Source organism: Caretta caretta, chromosome 13 (genome assembly GCF_965140235.1).
Source record: "Caretta caretta isolate rCarCar2 chromosome 13, rCarCar1.hap1, whole genome shotgun sequence".
Lineage (NCBI taxonomy): Eukaryota > Metazoa > Chordata > Testudines > Cheloniidae > Caretta > Caretta caretta.
The window spans coordinates 3537037-3555535 of record NC_134218.1 but is presented as its reverse complement, the minus strand read 5'-3'; the positions used below and the strand labels follow the sequence as shown (position 1 = coordinate 3555535).

The following is an 18499-nucleotide window of genomic DNA, read 5'->3' as shown; positions in this document are numbered from 1 at the left end:
CCCCAGGGTGCGATCCAGAACAACAAGCAGCCTGCCAGCCTCCGCGCCAGCCTGCTGAGCTCCAGAGCTGCGTTGCGTTTGCAGAGGGTTTTGTGCCGGTCACATGCATCATCATTAAGTTCCACTTATGGGGAGGCTAGAGCCAATGCAGCCTCGCCCCGTATCTCCACTCCAGTCTCCGGGGCATTTCCCCAGCCCCTGGCTTTCCTCCCCTCCAGCCGACACTCTGCCCGCCTCCCCCAAGGTGATGCAGCGCTTTTTGTGCGCATCTCTGGTGCCTTGCGCTCACCTGAGTTTGCTCAGCGGGGCCCGCCGGATCTTCTCGGCAATTCCTCCCGGGGGGTGCAGAACCACTGCAGCAGGCAGCCGGCTAGCTCAGCAACCTAGCAGCGGGGAACACAGAGGCAAGGGTAACCCCCCAGAACCAGCCCCCCAGGCCCTGCCCCTCCCAAACCTCAGCCCCGGCCGGGAGGGATGGGCAGTTTCCTGCACCTATTCCGGGCGCACAGACAGACCCCCCCCCCCCAGCTCACAGCGGGGCGACCTGCAGGAGCTGTCCACCCCCTCCCATCCGCTCCGCAGCCTAACCCCCTGCAAAGCACCGTCCATTTCCCGTGCCGGCCGGGGGAACGGGAGCTCTGCCTCCATCACCTGCTTCCGCGGCCATGCTGCTGCCTCGCCGGGATGCTCCTGCGCGGCCGGCGGGGCGCTGGGGCTGGGGCCGCGGGGAGGGATGCTCACGGATGGGAGGCAGCGCCTGCCTTCGCTCACATGCTGCGGCGTAGCTGCCGCTCGCCTCTTAAAGAGACAGCGGGCACTGGGCAGCGGCAAGGGCGTCCCCGCCCCGGCGGGCTTTTCCTGCCCCCGTAATGGGCGGTTTTTGCAAAGTTTACAGCAGACCTCCCCCCACCCCCCGCTCCCAGCGATCAGTGGGTCCAAAGCGCTCCAGCCAGGCGTGTTAGGGGGCTCTTTCCTTGAATGACTAAATCCGCTCCACTCCGGCATGATGGGCCACGTTCATTCCTGGTCCCACTCCGGGCGTCAGTGCCGTGAGGCCAGGACACGCCTACGGACACATCTCATCTAACCGCATTGAGTTACCTGCCTGGTTTCTCAGTCCCGCTGTAATTCACACCACCTCACGGTGTTCCGTGTCAAGGGGGAGGCGGAGGGTTAATAAACTGCAGCAGGAGAGAAAGGACAAGAAACTCCATGAATCGCCCAATGGCTTGCACAGCGTGTGAAGGCTGCCACAAAACAAAGAAGAAGGAAAAAAAAAAAAACCCAGGAAATGTCACACAAGCAATAATAGTTTCTATAGCAACATGCATCCCATCCAGACAGATTTCCCCAAAGCACTTTACAGTCTCTAGGGCAGATTCTGATCTCAGGCACCATTCGTGTAAATCTGGCGTAACTCCAGTGCAGGCGATAGTTACTCCAAATTGACAGCACTGTAATCGGTCAGAATTTGGCCCTTCTTCACACCAAAATATGTCATTCTAACTGGAAATCAATAGACATGGCTTCATTCTCCTCTCACACTGGCTAAATGAGGAGTAACTGCAACAAAGTCAATAGAAGTGTATTGGTGTAAAATTGATGGAGAAGAGAGGAGAATCAGACCCAGAAGAGTCAAACAGGGAGATACAGTGACAGTTCATTTGATGGCAGGTGTTTAAGGTATTTGGGATTCTATTTTGTATTTCCTGACTATTCAATCTGTTTGTGACTAGATACTGTGGAAAATCTGTAAAGTGCTTTGAGAGACTTTTGGATGAAAGGTGCTGTCGTTTTAGTCTATAAAGACCTAATCCTGCAAAGACTTGTGTACATACTTAACTTTGTGCAGCATTTGTCAAGCATGTGCAAAAATCACAGCTCAATACATACATATGGCTCACTCACACAGGACAGAAATGCAGCCAATCTCTGGACTGCAATTTACAAAATATATAGCTACAAACACTAACAAACATTAACTAACAAAATAAAAGTTTATCCTTAGTAATGGAAACACACACATTTATGTGTGTACAGCTTTTTAAGAGTCTCTGGATGTCCCCTCAATACATTAGTAAAACATTTAATGGGAAACATCCATTCAGACTCTTAATCCATATTGACAGGTTTCAGAGTAACAGCCGTGTTAGTCTGTATTCGCAAAAAGAAAAGGAGGACTTGTGGCACCTTAGAGACTAACCAATTTATTTGAGCATAAGCTTTCATGAGCTACAGATGTATATATGTATATATATATAGATGTATATATAGATCTTCTTACTATATGTTCCATTCTATGCATCCGATGAAGTGAGCTGTAGCTCACGAAAGCTTATGCTCAAATAAATTGGTTAGTCTCTAAGGTGCCACAAGTACTCCTTTTCTTAATCCATATTGACACTCAAGGCAGAGATTCCCTTGTGCAACATATCTTGATACAGGTTTCAGAGTAGCAGCCGTGTCAGTCTGTATCCGCAAAAAGAACAGGAGGACTTGTGGCACCTTAGAGACGAACAAATGTATGAGAGCATAAGCTTTCGTGGGCTACAGCCCACTTCATCGGATGCATAGAATGGAACATACAGTAAGAAGATCTATATATATATACAGATAAGTTGGAAGTTGCCATACAAACTGTGAAAGTCTAATTAGTTAAGATGAGCTATTACCAGCAGGAGAAAAAAACTTTTGTCGTGATAATCAAGATGGCCCATTTAGACAGTTGACAAGAAGGCGTGAGGATACTTAACTAGGGAAATAAATTTACTCTTGCTGGTCATACTACGACTCATACATTTTCTTTGATATCTATTTAATATAACTTCTTCTACATTATTTAAAATACAAACATCTAGATTAAATAAACCAAACTCATGGCTCAAATATATGGCTCAAAGCCTTTGCAGAAGGTTTCTGGGGAGGGCTGCCTTATTTCGTCCTCCATGGTAGGACACTTTGCCACGCTGAGCCAGTAGCAAGTAGTCTGGAATCATTGCAGCACAAAGCATGGCAGCGAATGGTCCTGGGTTTTGATTGCATTCAAGCAACATTCAGTCTTTATCTTTCTGTGTTAGCCTCAGGAGAGTGATATCATTCACGGTCACCTGGTTGAAATAGGGGAATTTTTGTAAGAGAACAGTAAAAGGACCCCATTCACTCAGGGTTGTTTGCGCTTGGCTAAAAGGAAAAGGAGTACTTGTGGCACCTTAGAGACTAACAAATTTATTTGAGCATAAGCTTTCGTGAGCTACAGCTCACTTCATCAGGATCATCCTGGAGAACAGTCGTGCGGCGGGGGGAGGGGTGAAGGGACCATCCCAGAGAATAGCCACGTGGTGGGGTGGGAGGAGGTGGGTGCTGCACATCCATCCGAAAACTGCAGCCCCTCCTTTAAATGTGAAACCCAACTGGCATTGCTTGCTATGGGAAAGGATGGCAATGTAGTTTGAAACCATTCCCACATGTTATGAAGGCATAAGAAGCCAACCCTGCATACCAAAAGGCTTACCATGGCTGCCTGGAAACTGAATTCTGTTGCCCAGCCATTTGTGATGTGTCACCATACTGGCAGGTGCTCAATATAAAAGGCAAAATGTGACCTTGTACCTAAAGCACATATGCTGTCTGCTGTGAATTGCTTGATTCACTGTGAAAGAGTCTCCCTTTTGTTCTCAGAAATGTATCATCTTAAATTTTACTCTCCCTTTTTATCTCCCCCCAGGTGCAAATGTCTCTATGCTCCCCTTATCATCTCCATCCCTGAGGTTATCGCAGATTAGAAGGCGAAAAAAAAAAGCACTTGTGATGACATTTTTTATGACTGCATTTCATGCAGTCCTCCTGCACTGATAGAGCACAGCTTAATGCATGGAGGCATTCAGTGGCAGAGGCCAGGAAAGTATTAAGTGAGCGCGAAGAGCAGAGGCAGGAGGCGATGCTGAGGCTAATGGGGGAGCAAATGGACATGATGAAGCATCTGTTGGAGCTGCAGGAAAGCCACAAGAGCACAGACCCTCACTGCATCCATTGTATAACCACCTGCCCTCCTCCCCAAGTTCCATATCCTCCTCACCCAGACACCCAAGAATGTGGGGGCAGGAGGCTCCGGGCACTGAGCCACTCCACTCCAGAGGATGGCCCAAGCAACAGAAGGCTGTCATTCAAACAGTTTTGATTTGTAGTGTGGCTACAATAAGCAATGTGGCCTTGTCCTTCCCTCCTCCTGCACCCCAACCCACCCAGGATACCTTGTCAGTTATCTCACTTTTTTTTTTTTAATTAATAAAGAAAGAATGTATGGTTTCAAAACAGCAGTTACTTTATTTCCTTTGCCAGCTGTGATCGAGGGCGGGAGGGTGGTTGGCTTACAGAGAATTAAAATCAACAAAGGGGGTGGGTTTGCAGCAAGGAGAAACACATACAACTGTCACACCGTAGCCTGGCCAGTCATGAAACTGGTTTTCAAAGCCTCTCTGATGCGCAGCACACCTAGCTGTGCTCTTCTAATATCCTGGTGTCTAGCTGCTCAAAATTGGCTGCCAGGCGATTTGCCTCAACCTCCCACCCTACCATAAACATCTCCCGCTCACTCTCACAGATATTATGGAGCACACAGCAAGCAGCAATAACAATGGGAATGTTAGTTGCGCTGAGGTCTAGCCTAGTCAGCAAACAGCACCAGCAAGCTTTTAAACATCCAAAGGCAAATTCTACCACCATTCTGCACTTGCTCAGCCTATAGCTGAACTGCTCCTTACTACTGTCCAAGTTGCCTGTGTACAGCTTCATGAGCCATGGGAGCAAGGGGTAGGCTGGGTCCCCAAGCATAACTATTGGCATTTCAACATCCCCAACAGTAATTTTCTGGTCTGGGAAGTAAGTCCCTTCTTGCTACTGCTCAAACAGCCCGGAGTTCCTAAAGATGCAAGCGTCATGCACCTTTCCCGGCCATCCCACGTTCATGTCGGTGAAATGTCCCTTGTGATCCACCAGTGCTTGCAGCACCATTGAGAAGTATCCCTTGCGGTTTACGTACTGGTTGACAAGGTGGTCCAGTCCCAAGATAGGGATATGTGTTCTGTCTACCACCGCACCACAGTTAGGGAACCCCACTGCAGCAAAGCCATCCAGGATGACCTGCACATTTTCCAGAGTCACTATCCTTGATAGCAGAACATCAGTGATTGCATTGGCTACTTGGATCACAGCAGTCCCCACAGTAGACTTGCCCACTCCAAATTGATTCCCAACTGACTGGTAGCAGTCAGGCATTGCAAGCTTCCACAGGGCTATTGCCACTCACTTCTCAACTGTCAGGGCAGCTCTCATCTCTTGGTATTCCTGAGCTTCAGGGCGGGGGAAAGCAACTCGCAAAGTTCCAGGAAAGTGGCCTTACTCATGCAAAAAAGTTTCGCAGCCACTGTGAATCATCCCATACCTGCAACACTATGCGGTCCCACTAGTCTGTGCTTGTTTGCCAGGCCCAGAATCGGCGTTCCACTGTATCAACCAGCTCCACTGCCGCCATGATGTCCCAATTGCCACAGCCCATGCTTTCAGGAACGACTGTGTCCATGTCCTCATCACAATTGCCCTCGTGCTGGCGTCCCTTAGCCTGGTTCTGCACATACTCCAGGATAATGCGTGAGGTGTTTACAATGCTCACAACAGCAGCGGTGAACTGAGTGGGCTCCATGCTTGCCGCAGTATGGCATCTGCACAGGTAACCCAGGAAAAAAGGCGTGAAATGATTGTCTGCCGTTGCTTTCACAGAGGGAGGGAGGGGTGACTGATGACATGTACCCAAAACCACCCTCAACAATGTTTTTGCCCCATCAGGCATTGGGAGCTTAACCCAGAATTCCAATGGGCAGCGGAGATTGCAGGAACTGTGGGATAGCTACCCACAGTGCACTGCTCTGTAAGTCGATGCTAGCCATGGTATTGAGGACACACTCTGCCGACTTAATGAGCTTAGTGGGGACATACACAATCGACTGTATAAAATCGATTTCTAAAAATCGACTTCTATAAAATTTACCTAATTTCATAGTGTAGACATACCCTTAGACACATGCAAACTAAATAACCCCTTTCCTCCTTCAAATCCCACTTCAAAACACACCTCATTCTGTGGAAGTCTTTCAAACAGTGACCTTTGCAAGGTTCCTAAACCAGCTACAGATCTTGATCTTTAAGTGGAGGAGTCAAAATCTCCAGCATTGAAATCTGGGTCCTATTGAAGATTTCCACAAGGGAGAGATGACCTTTTCTCCCATGAAAGACTTGAGGGGACAGCAGTATGCTTCCTACAGACACTACAGAGTCTGGTGACTTAAAAATACCTAAAAAAGAAAAGGAGTACTTGTGGCACCTTAGAGACTAACAAATTTATTTGAGCATAAGCTTTCATGAGCTACAGTTCACTTCATCAGATGCATGCAGTGGAAAATACCTGCAACACATTGAAAGTTGGGAGTGCCAGTTTTTCTGGACAACTGAACTGTTCCGTACTGAATGGGAGCTCAAAGGAGTTTGTGCAGTCCACAGCAGAAGCCAGAACTGTGAAAGCAGAACAAATAATCTGCTCCAACAATTGTATCCCTAGAGTGCAAAAAGAGAGCTAGGGAAGGTGAGAATGTCCATATCTTCCATCCACTAATGACTGGAGCGCAGCAGAACTCTCTCTAGCTAAGAAAGAGGCAGGGATAGTCATCCCTGCAAGAGAGCAGCATCTGGGTCACCATTACAATGTACCCACCAGTACTGTAGACTGTATTTCTGCTGTTTCATCTTCCTATTCACTGTTGTGTCCTTCTGTATTTGTATTATTGTAGCACCTAGGATCTGCAGTCGTGTCTTCTCATGCACCTCAGGTACTGCAGTTATTTTCATGTTCAGACCCTTCTCCCCCCTGCTCTCCATCTCCTGCATCACTGGCATTCATTTTTCTCCACCTGAGTCTCTCATGCAACAATTTTCCTCTGGCTGCACCATACACTGCAGGTCTTTCCTGTTGCCTTCCTTGTATCATACCCTAACATGTCACTTCCTCTACTCTACACTTGAAAAACAGCTATTAAACAGGGTAGCAGGGATTTATGAAGGCACACAAGGCAGTTGCAGATGTAAAATATGCAGTTAATTCCCCCCCCCCCCCCCCAGTACAGAAGAATATAACATAAGACCGGCCACACTGGGTCAGACCAATGGTCCATCTAGCCCAGTATCCTGTCTTCCAACAGTGGCCAAAGCCAGGTGTTTCAGAGGGAATGAACAGAACAGGCAATCATTGAATAATCCATCCACTGACATCCACTCCCAGCTTCTGGCAGTCAGCTAGCATAAAAGTTAAAGCATAAAAGTTTACTCGAGGAGTGACAAATGAGAGTCAGTAACTACTCCCTTAAATAGTCAGACGTAGTCTCAGGAAGTCCTTGAAAACTACCTTTCTGACAAGGAAGCCATTTCCAAAAAATTCCTTTCATAACATCTTGGAGCCTATTTCTCACAAGTTTTCACTTTTGGTTTACAACTACATTTCCTAGAATGCCCCTCATTTGAGCCTTCCTGATTCATATACAAGATGGCTCTTAATGACTCAATGGGGAGACAGCAAGCTCTGGTGGGTAAGGCCTGGGGCTGGAAGTCAGAGACACTTTTTTATTGCTGTCTTGGTCATAGGCCTGCTCCCAAGCTAACAGTTGCTAGATTTTGAAAAACAAACTCCCTTTTTCTCCACAAACTGGTACTCAGACTCCTAAATAAAAGTGTCTGGCCAACCCTCAAAGAAAGAAAAATATAAGCCATTCATAATTACAGTCCCAGGCCAGTCTAAATTTGGATGAGATTTCTCCTGCACGTGTCATCAGTGGAAAATGTTCTGCTTCTATAGAGAAAGACTTAGGTCTTTTAGTTCTGCCTGGTAGGGTCTCTTTCTCACAGAAGGCAACCTGTCAAATTGATAGCCCTGGAATAACTGCAAGGACTCCTTGTTTAATTTGTACCTTAATAGGTTATCTCAAATTGGGCAACAACAAGCAAGCAAACAGCATTTAAGTAATAATTAATGGTTAATTCTACTAACTCTTACTCATGTGAGTAGTCTAACTGAATCAATGGGAAGGGCTCCTCTTATGCAGGATTGGGCCCCGATTCCACAAACAAGTAACTTTTTACACGTCAATGGTGAGCAACATTTGTTTGGGCCCTGAGGAGGTATCCAAACTGACAAATGTGTGGAAATTCAGAAATTCAAAACGAAAATTAACACCACTTATTTAACGTTTTTGGGGAAGGGGCAGTACTAGGACTTAAACCAATGGCAAACCAATCTTTTTTCCAGTTTCCGTAAATAGTATTTGCCCCCATCTTTTAGACAGTAGAAAAAAATCGTGGCTGATATATTAAAATCCCCTCCATTTTTTCTAACCAGAATTGTGGACATACCCTTAATGCTAGCATCCAGATAAACAACCTGTCTGTCTTCAGTGATCCTTTCCAAAATACTGGATCCACCCATTGCCCTGCATATAAATAGCAATGTTTCCTATAACCAGCAATGTTTCCAATGGAGTATTAAGGACCCAGTCCTGAAACTATATTCACACATGCTCAGGAGTCTTCTTGCTCGTTATGAGCCCAAGTTTGTACTCAATCCATTAATTGAATTAATATTATTTTTAATCACACTGCATGCATTTTTCTGTATGGATAGTATATGGTACACAGTGAAGCATTACTAACTACTGTATGATCCTTGACTTACCAGGCAGAGGTTCATTTTGCTTTGAAGACAGCAACGAAGCCTTCGATTGAAGTCAAATTATTCCTTATAAGAACGGCCGTACTCAGTCAGATCAATGGTCTATCTAGCCCAGTAACCTGTCTTCTGACAGTGACCAATGACAGGTATTTCAGAGGGAATGAAGAGAACAGTGAATCATCAAGTGATCCATCCCCTGTTGTCCACTCCCAGCTTCTGGCAGTCAGAGGCTTAGGGACACCCAGAACATGCGGTTGCATCCCTGACCATCTTGGACCTATAACAATTAATGGATCTATCCTCCACGAACGTATCTAATTCTTTTTTGAACCCCATTATATTTTTGGCCTTCACTAGATCCCCTGGCAATGTGTTCCACAGGTTGATTGTGGCTTGTGTGAAGAAATGCTCCAGTTTGTTTGTTTTAAACCTGCTGCCTATTAATTTCATGGGGTGATCCTGATTCTTATGTGAAGGAGTAAATAACACTTCCTTATTCACTTTCTCCACTCCATTCATGATTTATAGCCCTCTATCATATTCCCCCTTTAGTCATCTCTTTTCCAAGCTAAAAAGTCCCAATCTTTTTAATTTCTCCTCACATGGAAGCTGCTCCATACCCTTATTAATTTTTGTTGACCTTCTCTGTACCATTTCCAATTCTAATATATATTTTTTGAGATGGGGTAACCAGAACTGCATGCAGCATTCAAGGTGTGGGAGTACCCTGGATTTATACAGTGGCATTATGATATTTTCTGTCCTAATGGTTCCTAACATTCTGATAGCTTTTTGACTGCCACTGTACATTGAGTGGATGTTTTTAGAGAACTATCCACAATGACTCCAAGATCTCTTTCTTGAGTGGCAAAAGCTAATTTGGATCCCATCATTTTGTATATGTAGTTGAGATTATGTTTTCCAGTGTGCATTACTTAGCATTTATCAACAATGAATTTCATCTGCCGTGTTGTTGCCCAGTCACCCGATTTTGTGAGATCCCTTTGTAACTCTTTTCAGTCAGCTTTGGACTTAAATACCTTGAGCAATTTTGTATCACCTGCAAATTTTACTACCTCACCCCTTTTTCCAGATCATTTATAAGTGTAAGTGAAAAAAAATGGTCACTTACCCTATTGTAGCTGTGGATCTTTGATATATGTTGCTCACATATATTCCACTCCTGGCATGCACGTGTCCCATGTGCGCAAGATCAGAATCTTTTTGAACAGCAGTGTCCACTGGGGCTGCACCTGCACTCTGCATGCCCTCCAGCGCCCTGTGGAGCCGTCTCAACTGTGGTGTAGCGCCTTCATTAAAACAGAACTCAGCTGATACAGGACTCTGTAGTAGTGGGGGAAGGAAAGAGAGTTGTGGAATATATTGTGGACAACAGATCTAGGAAAACTACAGGTAGAGTAGCCAACCGTTCATTCTTCTTCAGAGTGATTGTCAACACATATTCCACTTCTGGTGACACACAAGCAGCGAGCTCAAGGCCTGGATGTGGGTGCTCGGACTCTGTTGAAACAATGACTGTAAAACAGCTTTGCCAAAGCAGGCATTGGATCTGGAGTCCTCAGCTAAGGGACAGTGCTGGGTGAAGGTGAGCACTGAACTCCAGGGAGCTGATCTGTAAGTCTCTGAGACTGGACTGCCCCTTTGCAAAGCTGTCGAGGCTGCTTGAGCTCTGGCGGAACAAACCTTGATCTCCGTAGGGGGGTCCAAGTGAGCTATTGCAGAGAAAGTTGTAATGCAGACCAAAGCCCATTTAGAAAACTTTTGTGTGGATACAAACTGACTTTTCATTTTGTTGGCAATGGCCAGAAATAGTCCTGGAGAATTTCTGAATGGTCTCAGTCTGTCCAAAAGGTAAAAGATAGTCCTGACTGCATCCAAGGTGTGGAGTTTTGCTTCACCTTGAGTGGTATAAAGTGTGGGAAAGAAAACTGGCAAGTGGATTACTAGATTCAAATGAAATTAAGAGACAACCTTAAGCAAGAATTTTGGGTGGGGGCTTTAGTGTCACATTGTCCTTACAGAACACTCTAGACGGGGTTCCTGCCATACAGACTTGGATCTGTCCTATTCTTCTGGATGAGGTTACAGCCACTAGGAGGGTGATCTTCATAGACAGGTGGTATAATGAACAGCATGCCAGGGGTTCAAAGGGAGGACTCATTAACCCCAATAATATAATTATGAGGTTCCAGAAAGGCTGAACCTTGACAATTGGTGAAACCTAACAACTGCTGGGTGTGAGAAGATCGAGTGACCGTGTATGAGAGGATGATAAGCAGAAATAGCTGCCAAAAGACTCTTATGGAGCTGACGGAGAGTCCTGAACACTTTAGGGCTAGCAAGTAAACTAGAATAGTGGCTACTGCAGTCTCTAATGGAGGTATGGGCATCTGCATTGCCCAGACAGAGAATTGCTTCAATTTTTCCCCATAAGTTGCTTTAGTGGGGTCCTTTCTACTACAAGCCAGAATATCCTGGATGTTCTTGGAAGAGGATCTGTCTGTGGTTGTTAGCCAGCCAGCATCCAGACTGTGAGGTACACTGATGTGGGTCTGGGTCTAGAATATGGCCCTCTGTTTCCATTATTATATCATGTTGAGCTGGAAGTGTGATCAGAGCCTGTATTGATGGACTTGATGAGCCTACCAAAACTGTTTGGGCCATATTGGGGCTATCATTATGATTAAGGCTGCATCCTGTCTGAGCTACATCAGGACCTTATGGTATTAGTTGAATGGGTGGGTAAGCATACATGGAGGGGAATATAATTAGTCTAACTATAACACCAGTTACAACTAACAAATAAGTAGGGAAAGCACTGCACCAGGAATGGGACACTGCAGCTTGCTGTTCTGGGCAGTAAGAAGAAACTGAAGGGCAGTTGTGGCTACTCTTCCCTTTATACCTTTGGCTATGGGGCACCGGAGGGCGTGCAGTGTGCAGGCACAGCCCCAACATACATTGCTATTCAAAAAGATTATGGTCTCAGGCGCATGCACACCAGAAGTGGAATACAGGTGGCCAATCACTCAAAGAAGAACTGAGAGATTCTGTCAGGTGGAAATCTATCTATGGCTCTGATCCTGCAGTTGACAGTCCACGGATGCACTGCTGTGCCCCATTTAAATCAACAGGACTCTATGAGGGCACAAAGGTGCACCTGCAGTTGCAGGACTAAGGCCTATATTTATACATCAAAAACTAAGAAAGCAATTCTTGAATTGAAATACAACATTAAAGTACAGTCCTGCTTTGAAAAGCAATGGTAAAAAGGAAAATATATATTAGAATTGGAATTGTGAGATTCCATGTTTATTGTGTCTCAAAGACTCTATAACCAAATGTGCTCACTTTAAAAAATATTTTTTTTAAATGTTAGCCCTGTAAACTTCATCTGGGCTCTGGCTTCTTTCCTTCTTACACATCATTCTCAGTAATGAAAGATCTTGCAAAAATCATAACTTTGGTAACATCTCTGCAGCCCACATGCCTTTAAATTATGCCTCACTTTACATGTGCAATGGAGCTAAGGAGCTGATCCAAATCCCCTTTGGATCAAGCTCTAAAACTCCATTCTTTTGCAATGCCCCATAAAAAATTTAAAAAAACAAACAAATCTAGGAGCTAGCCCCTCCTCTGAATTTTCCACTGTAGCCTGTCTCCTCTATGTCTATCTTTTAGCTTGTAAGCCCACTGGGACCAGGTCTATCTTTATGTCTGGTACAGTGTCAAGCATGTCCTCATTGTTAAACAAAGAATAAGTCTTCCTCAACTTGAAACACAGCTTAATATGTGGTGAATCAAACAGGGATCCCCAGAATTCTATCCAGGAGGCAGAAGCCCAACTGGGAGAAGGAAGGAGCAGAACTGGAGTCCTTGGGATGTACACTTGAGTTTACAGTATTTATTTTAATTTCTCAAATGCCCTTGTCTGAAGTTCAAGGTGCCTGTACAAATATAAAATACATACAGTGCGATCTGCTAGATAAGTGCCAAACCAGCTCTGCTATTCCCTGTTTTCAGCGTCTTCCAGTCATGCTGGACATCCGTAACTTACAATTTTTCTGAGTTGCACACCAAATCCTAGGAGCAAGCATATCAGCACTTTCAATAACAGTGGTAATAAGCTCACTTTTTCATTAAAGCTACACAAAAATCAGATAATTATGGGGAGAATAGGAACCTTTAGCATTCTGTCTTACATTTAAACTGCTGACAGTTAAAAAGAGACATTTTCTCCAGGATATTTCCCCAAAATGGATCACTGTTAGGGCTGCCCTACAAATCAAGTGTAAACGCTATTTTATTAACTGTATAATTTTCCAGGCAGCCAGGGAGATGCTAAATCAAGGAAGCAAATCCTGGCTCCAGGATGTCTCTGTTGGTTTTGACACTTTACAGCTGATACCAACAAGATAAGAAGATGTCTGCTTTTGCTTTTTACTGATTTAATCTCAATGGTTTGCACACAAAATACATCAACATTTTGTTAAAAAAATTTAGTGTACATTACCATCTCACATTTCAGTATATTTAAGATAACTAATTTCTCAATGCAGAAAACACCAATTTACAACATTGAGATAAAAGTGATAGAACATCCTAGGAGAAAAGGAAGGAAATGATATAATAATGCACTGAGTTAGTTACATATAAATTTAACAAAGAATTTTAAACATCAACAAATAATTTAAAAAGAAGTAATCTTCAAGAAAAATACTGAGCAGTATTTCATAGTTTAACATGTCTTCCTGATGTTATATGAATATTTTGGGTCTGGAGTAACTTCTCTACAAAGCCCCCAAGAACCAGCAGAGTAACAGAAAATGGAACTATTAGTTTTCTAGAGTAAGAGACATGGTCAGCAGTGTTTGAAAATCTATTGCGAGAACTTAAAAAATAAAGTTTAAACTCTCCCTGTAAGAAAGTTATAATTTTAAAATGGATTCTAATGTTTCTGATAAAGACCACTTAAAGGATCACTGTTATCACAAAGTAGCAAAATACTGTTTATTGCTGTTATCCAATAAAAATAAAGTTAAGAATAAATACACATGACTTTCAGTTATGAAATAAACAGACAGTACCATGGTTTGTGAGTTCTGTATAAGTTTTCAGAGATGTACACAAGTTGAATATTTGCATTAGTTAGTAGGATTTCAGGGACCATTATATATGGACATTTGTATGTGACTTATATAACCTTAGAATGCCATAGGAAATAGTCAAATCTATTCATGGACCCTGTGACATCTGGACTGAATATTTAATAGGTCTTTTTTGAAAAATAACCTAGTGCAAAAGAAATTGGCTTAACAATTTTTAAAAACAGTGTTTGTCGTAACTCTAGACAGGTTTTATAGAACTTTCACAGAGATTTTTTAAAAAAAATTAATATTCAATACAAAATTAGCTTGAATTGAATGCTTATTTTTAGCTTTTCTCCATTAACAAAATATTGAACTATTGATAATATTAAACAAAATATTTTTTAAAAACCTAAATAAACATCTTCTCCATGAATAACCACGAAATATATATGACATCTACGCAAGGTTAGCTATTACATAATCCAGAGAGGAGGTGCAAGGATGAAAAAGGGGGAACTATTTGTCAATTCCTCATGGTTTGATGAGACCAACTCCCTCCTCTGGAAAAAAGAATTTTTGAAAAATTCAGAGCACAATTTTTAACCAGTCTCTGAATCATATGTATAGATAATGCTAGCTCTCAGATAGTATGGAACTTTGGACCCACAGTTGCTATAATATCAGCATAAGGAGCACACTGAGTAAGCTCAATAGCCAGCTGTTTCTTTAGAACAAGGAAGCTGTAAAACTTGGCTGAAACTTGTTTCCGGTCATCGTTCTTACAGAGCTTCAGAAAACTGACAGAACTCACTCCTGATTTGTTGATGTTCTGTATAGAAAAAGAAATTGAAAAATATAGTTAGGTCAGTTTATCTGCTCATAAAACTAGATCCCATGGTGTTGGAACCAAGATACTGATTTTACAAACATTTTTGCACAGGAGTAAATATTTACAGGACCGAGGCCTTAAGATGGTTTCTTATCTGTATATTTTAATGTATGTAATTTTCCTAAAGTTCTTCACAAATTTTACAATGTTGCCAACTCTTGCAATTTTATCACAAATCTCACAACAGTTTGTGTTCTCTTAACCCCTCCACTTCTGGAATCAAGAGATTGCACGGGAATCTAAACTTTCATTTAAAAAAAAAATTCTAGCCTTTGTGGTTATGCAGAAAAGCTTGAAAAGATAAAGCAAGTGCATCCTAACAGGGCTAAAAAGCAAAAGGCAAACAAAATGAACCTAACATTTATTTAAAAATCTCATCATTTTGTGGGGTCTGAGTCATGGTTTTTGGACGGTTGGAGTTGGCAATACTGTTGATGATACAAGATGAAATGTATCCCATAAAAATCTACTTAGGCCTTGATCCTGCAAAACGTTACATGTATATTTACAGTATAAGTTATTCATTCCATTTAATTCAATGGGACTACTCAGATCCATAAAAACAATCACATGTGTAAGGCTTTGCAGAACTGCCGGTCCTTATGTTATAATTTACTGTGGCTTTTGCTATCTTCCCTTCTAAGTACAGCAAATACCATTAAAAATACAGTAAAGTCTATCACAACTTGGCAAACAATTGTGTGATTTTTGTAAATGGCTATGTGTATGACTATGTAAATATACACACAAGTATCACACCGGATGTGTGTGTGTGTGTGTGTGTGTGTGTACACACACAAACTATGTTAAAAGAAGATTATTAAGGTTGCAAAATCAAGCACTCCAAAGTTAGGAAATGCTCGAATTAAGCTTGCTTATACCCCCCTTGTATGTTTGCATTTTGATACATTCTTTAATTGTATGATCACTTACTATTTTTTTCCACAGAATCCCTGCCTCATTCAGTGCACAGAATAGTCTATGCTCAATTAATGCACACCTATTCAATATTTTGTTTTCTCCTAATTGTTCAATGTGTGGCCCATGCCTTATTTACCACACATTATTCAAACCTTGTTCTGAAGAGAGAATTATTAATTTTCTCATGGGTTTTTCTATAGTACTCATCACTATAGCATCTGAATGCTTCACAGACATTAGATAATTAAATTTCGCAACACCTCTGTGAGATGAAGAGTTATTACTATCCTCATTTTACAGATTGGGAACTGACGCAGAGAGATTAAGATAAAAAGTATCCACTAACCGTGGGTGCCCATTTTTGAGACACTAAGGACCTCAGATTTTTCAGAGTATTTAGTATTATATAGCACTGTTCAAAGCAGAACTCCTATTGACCTCATTTGCAGCCGTGAGACCCCAGAGTCTCAAGCTAAGCACCCAGAAGGTGAGGAACACCCAAGGAATGACCACTTATGAAATATGTGGTTTAAGTGACTCATCTAGCATCACACGGGAACTCTGTGGCAGAGGTAGGGACAGAATCCAATTCTCCAGGACAACATTCAACTGTCCTAATTACAAGACCATCCTTCTCTTCCTGCCATAATCTTCCTGCCTCATTCATTGCACACTTTCCAACTTCTGCAACAAATGAAGCAAGGATCCTGCAGACAGCAGTCTCCTTTATTACAAAATCCTGATTAACCACCATAGCAGATCCATCCTGTGCAATGAACAAGACAGAGGTCCTGTGGAAAAACCTGTATGTGACTATGCAGTGGCAGACTGTATCATAACGCATGCATGCAAGCAGGCCGAATCAAAGTTGCACAGGCAGTTTTAATTCTGGCATTTCCTAGCTTTTGACTTTGCAGGTTAATAATGTTCTCTTCATGTCGTTTTCTCTGTGTGCACTTGCCCAGGTTTAAAAAAAAAAGCAAACTTAAAAACAAGAAATTCCATCATGCGGCATCATATTGACACCCATATGGGTCATCAGCAGGGTTGGAATCTTCAGTGCCACTGCATCAACCCCTACCGCATGAGCTAAGGGAGCCATTGATAGGAATAGCAGGATGTCGTCCTCTAGGCAGATCAGCGCTAGCACAGGTTAAGACACTTTGCCAGTAGGTTTCACAGATACTCAAAACAGCGATTTAAATGGTGAGACTCAGAAATCCTGGGTCCCATTACAGGCCCTGGAAGGGAGTGTGTCCTAGTGGGCACACTTTTTTGCCCATTCCCCAAAAGTTTGACCCCTTCTCTCCTGTCCCCTCCCCTCCCATTCCCCACCTCCCCCGCCAGTCCCACTACCCTTGGCCAGCTACTGTCAGACCTCCCCACACTGCCTGGCTCCTTGTCCATGACCCACCCAAATTCCAACTCCTCATCTGAACTAGCCCCCTTTCCCCTCTGGCCTCCTATTGACTGCCCCCAGTCCACATTCCCTGGCCCTGATGGGTCTAAATGCTAATCTCCTGCCCCAGGCTCCATGTACAATCTCTTTCCCCTGGCTCATAGTCCCAGTCTCTTTTCCCAGCCAGTCCCAGTCTCCTCTAAAGTCAGACTACAAGATCTAATGGTCCCTTCTGGGATTAAAATATGAAGCTTACTTACATGTAACCGGAGTTCTTCCAAATTACTTTGCAAATTCACATGCATGGGTATTGCACTGCCTGGTGGTGCCTAAAGGTAGACCTTCTCTAAGCAGTGCCCAGAACACGTGCACTCCCCTATCATTCCCCCGCCCCCAGTGTTTTTGAACGTTCTGAGAGTGAGGCTTTATAATGGGGTCTTGCCCCCTGTACCGCTTCAGTCCCTTCCACTGTTAACCCAGAGAAACCATAATAAGACTCTGAGAAAGAGGGGATGGTGGGTGGGAACTGTGAATATGCAGTTATCTCACAGAACTCTTGTTACAAGGAAGTAACCTTCATTTCTTCTTCGAGTGGTTCTGCATATTCCCAATTATGTGTAGTGCTGAAAACTCAGGAGGTTGGAACAGAGTCCTAATTAAATAATGACTGAAGCACTGACTCCAGGAGTGGCGGAAGCTCTCTCAAACGGGGGGTGGAGGTAGGGGGAGGGGAAGCGGGCACCAGCACCCGAACCATGACCCCGCCTCCCACTCCGCCTCTTCTCCCAAGGCCACCGTATGAAGGTTCAATATGAATGCCATGCAGTCCACCAGGTCGTAGAACTGAAAAGTATCCTCAGAAGAGGAAGAAGCAGAAAGCACACTCACATGCTCATCAGCTGACATGAGCTCATCAGGTGACACTGAAGTCAGTATTCATTTGTTCTTGTTCAAAAAGAGGAGCTATCTCTTCATCTTTCTTTTCAGATAGTGTATCAGGCACCATTGCCTGAGCTGCAATGGATCTAGTGCAACCAGATCCAATGATTGTTGAGACACTGGATCCTTATCAGATGAAACATCACCTCTCCATCCATAAGGAGATGATTCAGAAATTCCTGCAGTGCAATGCAACATGGAGACTAGGACTGCCAGTCTCTCCAACAGCTGGGATCTGGAAACACACCATAGGAGGAGAAGCAAAGGAGTGAGGGAATCCAGGCTGAGGAGGCATGAACTGGGATGAATCAGATGTCTTAATACTTTCTTTACTCCTCTGAATGAGGACACTACCTCAGAACCACTTTGGATCATACCAGAGACAACAATGGAACCAGAAGGCAAAGAGAAATAAAAGGTGGGAAAGATCTGCCAGAGGATCTTGCAGGAGTCTTAGGAAGAGGATGCACTGA

The 18499-nt window shown here is 43.5% G+C and overlaps 2 protein-coding genes and 1 long non-coding RNA gene across 6 annotated transcripts in view; 1 reads left to right on the top strand and 2 right to left on the bottom strand.

The window, feature by feature from the left end:
• Positions 1 to 1185, bottom strand: part of SNPH (syntaphilin) — a 33555-nt gene extending 32370 nt beyond the window's left edge. For 2 of the 4 annotated variants that reach the window (XM_048820347.2, XM_048820350.2), the window contains exons 1-2: positions 652 to 926; positions 290 to 383 (exon numbers count right to left, since the gene is read on the bottom strand). The gene's annotated coding sequence lies outside the window, so the exon portion shown is untranslated. Of the gene's footprint in view, positions 1 to 289; positions 384 to 602; positions 927 to 1101 lie in introns of those variants that run through there. The other 2 variants (XM_048820349.2, XM_048820348.2) reach the window with 2 other exon arrangements.
• Positions 1186 to 1246: 61 nt separating this feature from the next.
• On the top strand, positions 1247 to 4311 carry LOC142068787 (uncharacterized). Its single transcript, XR_012664666.1, has 2 exons — positions 1247 to 1683; positions 3725 to 4311. It is a non-coding gene; the product is annotated as an uncharacterized LOC142068787 (long non-coding RNA).
• A 10197-nt stretch (positions 4312 to 14508) lies between these two features.
• Positions 14509 to 18499, bottom strand: part of RAD21L1 (RAD21 cohesin complex component like 1) — a 34134-nt gene continuing 30143 nt past the window's right edge. The window contains exon 12 of the mRNA XM_048820111.2: positions 14509 to 14707. Within this exon, the coding sequence (XP_048676068.1) occupies positions 14519 to 14707 (189 nt within the window). The 3' untranslated portion in view covers positions 14509 to 14518. The remainder of the gene's footprint in view (positions 14708 to 18499) is intronic.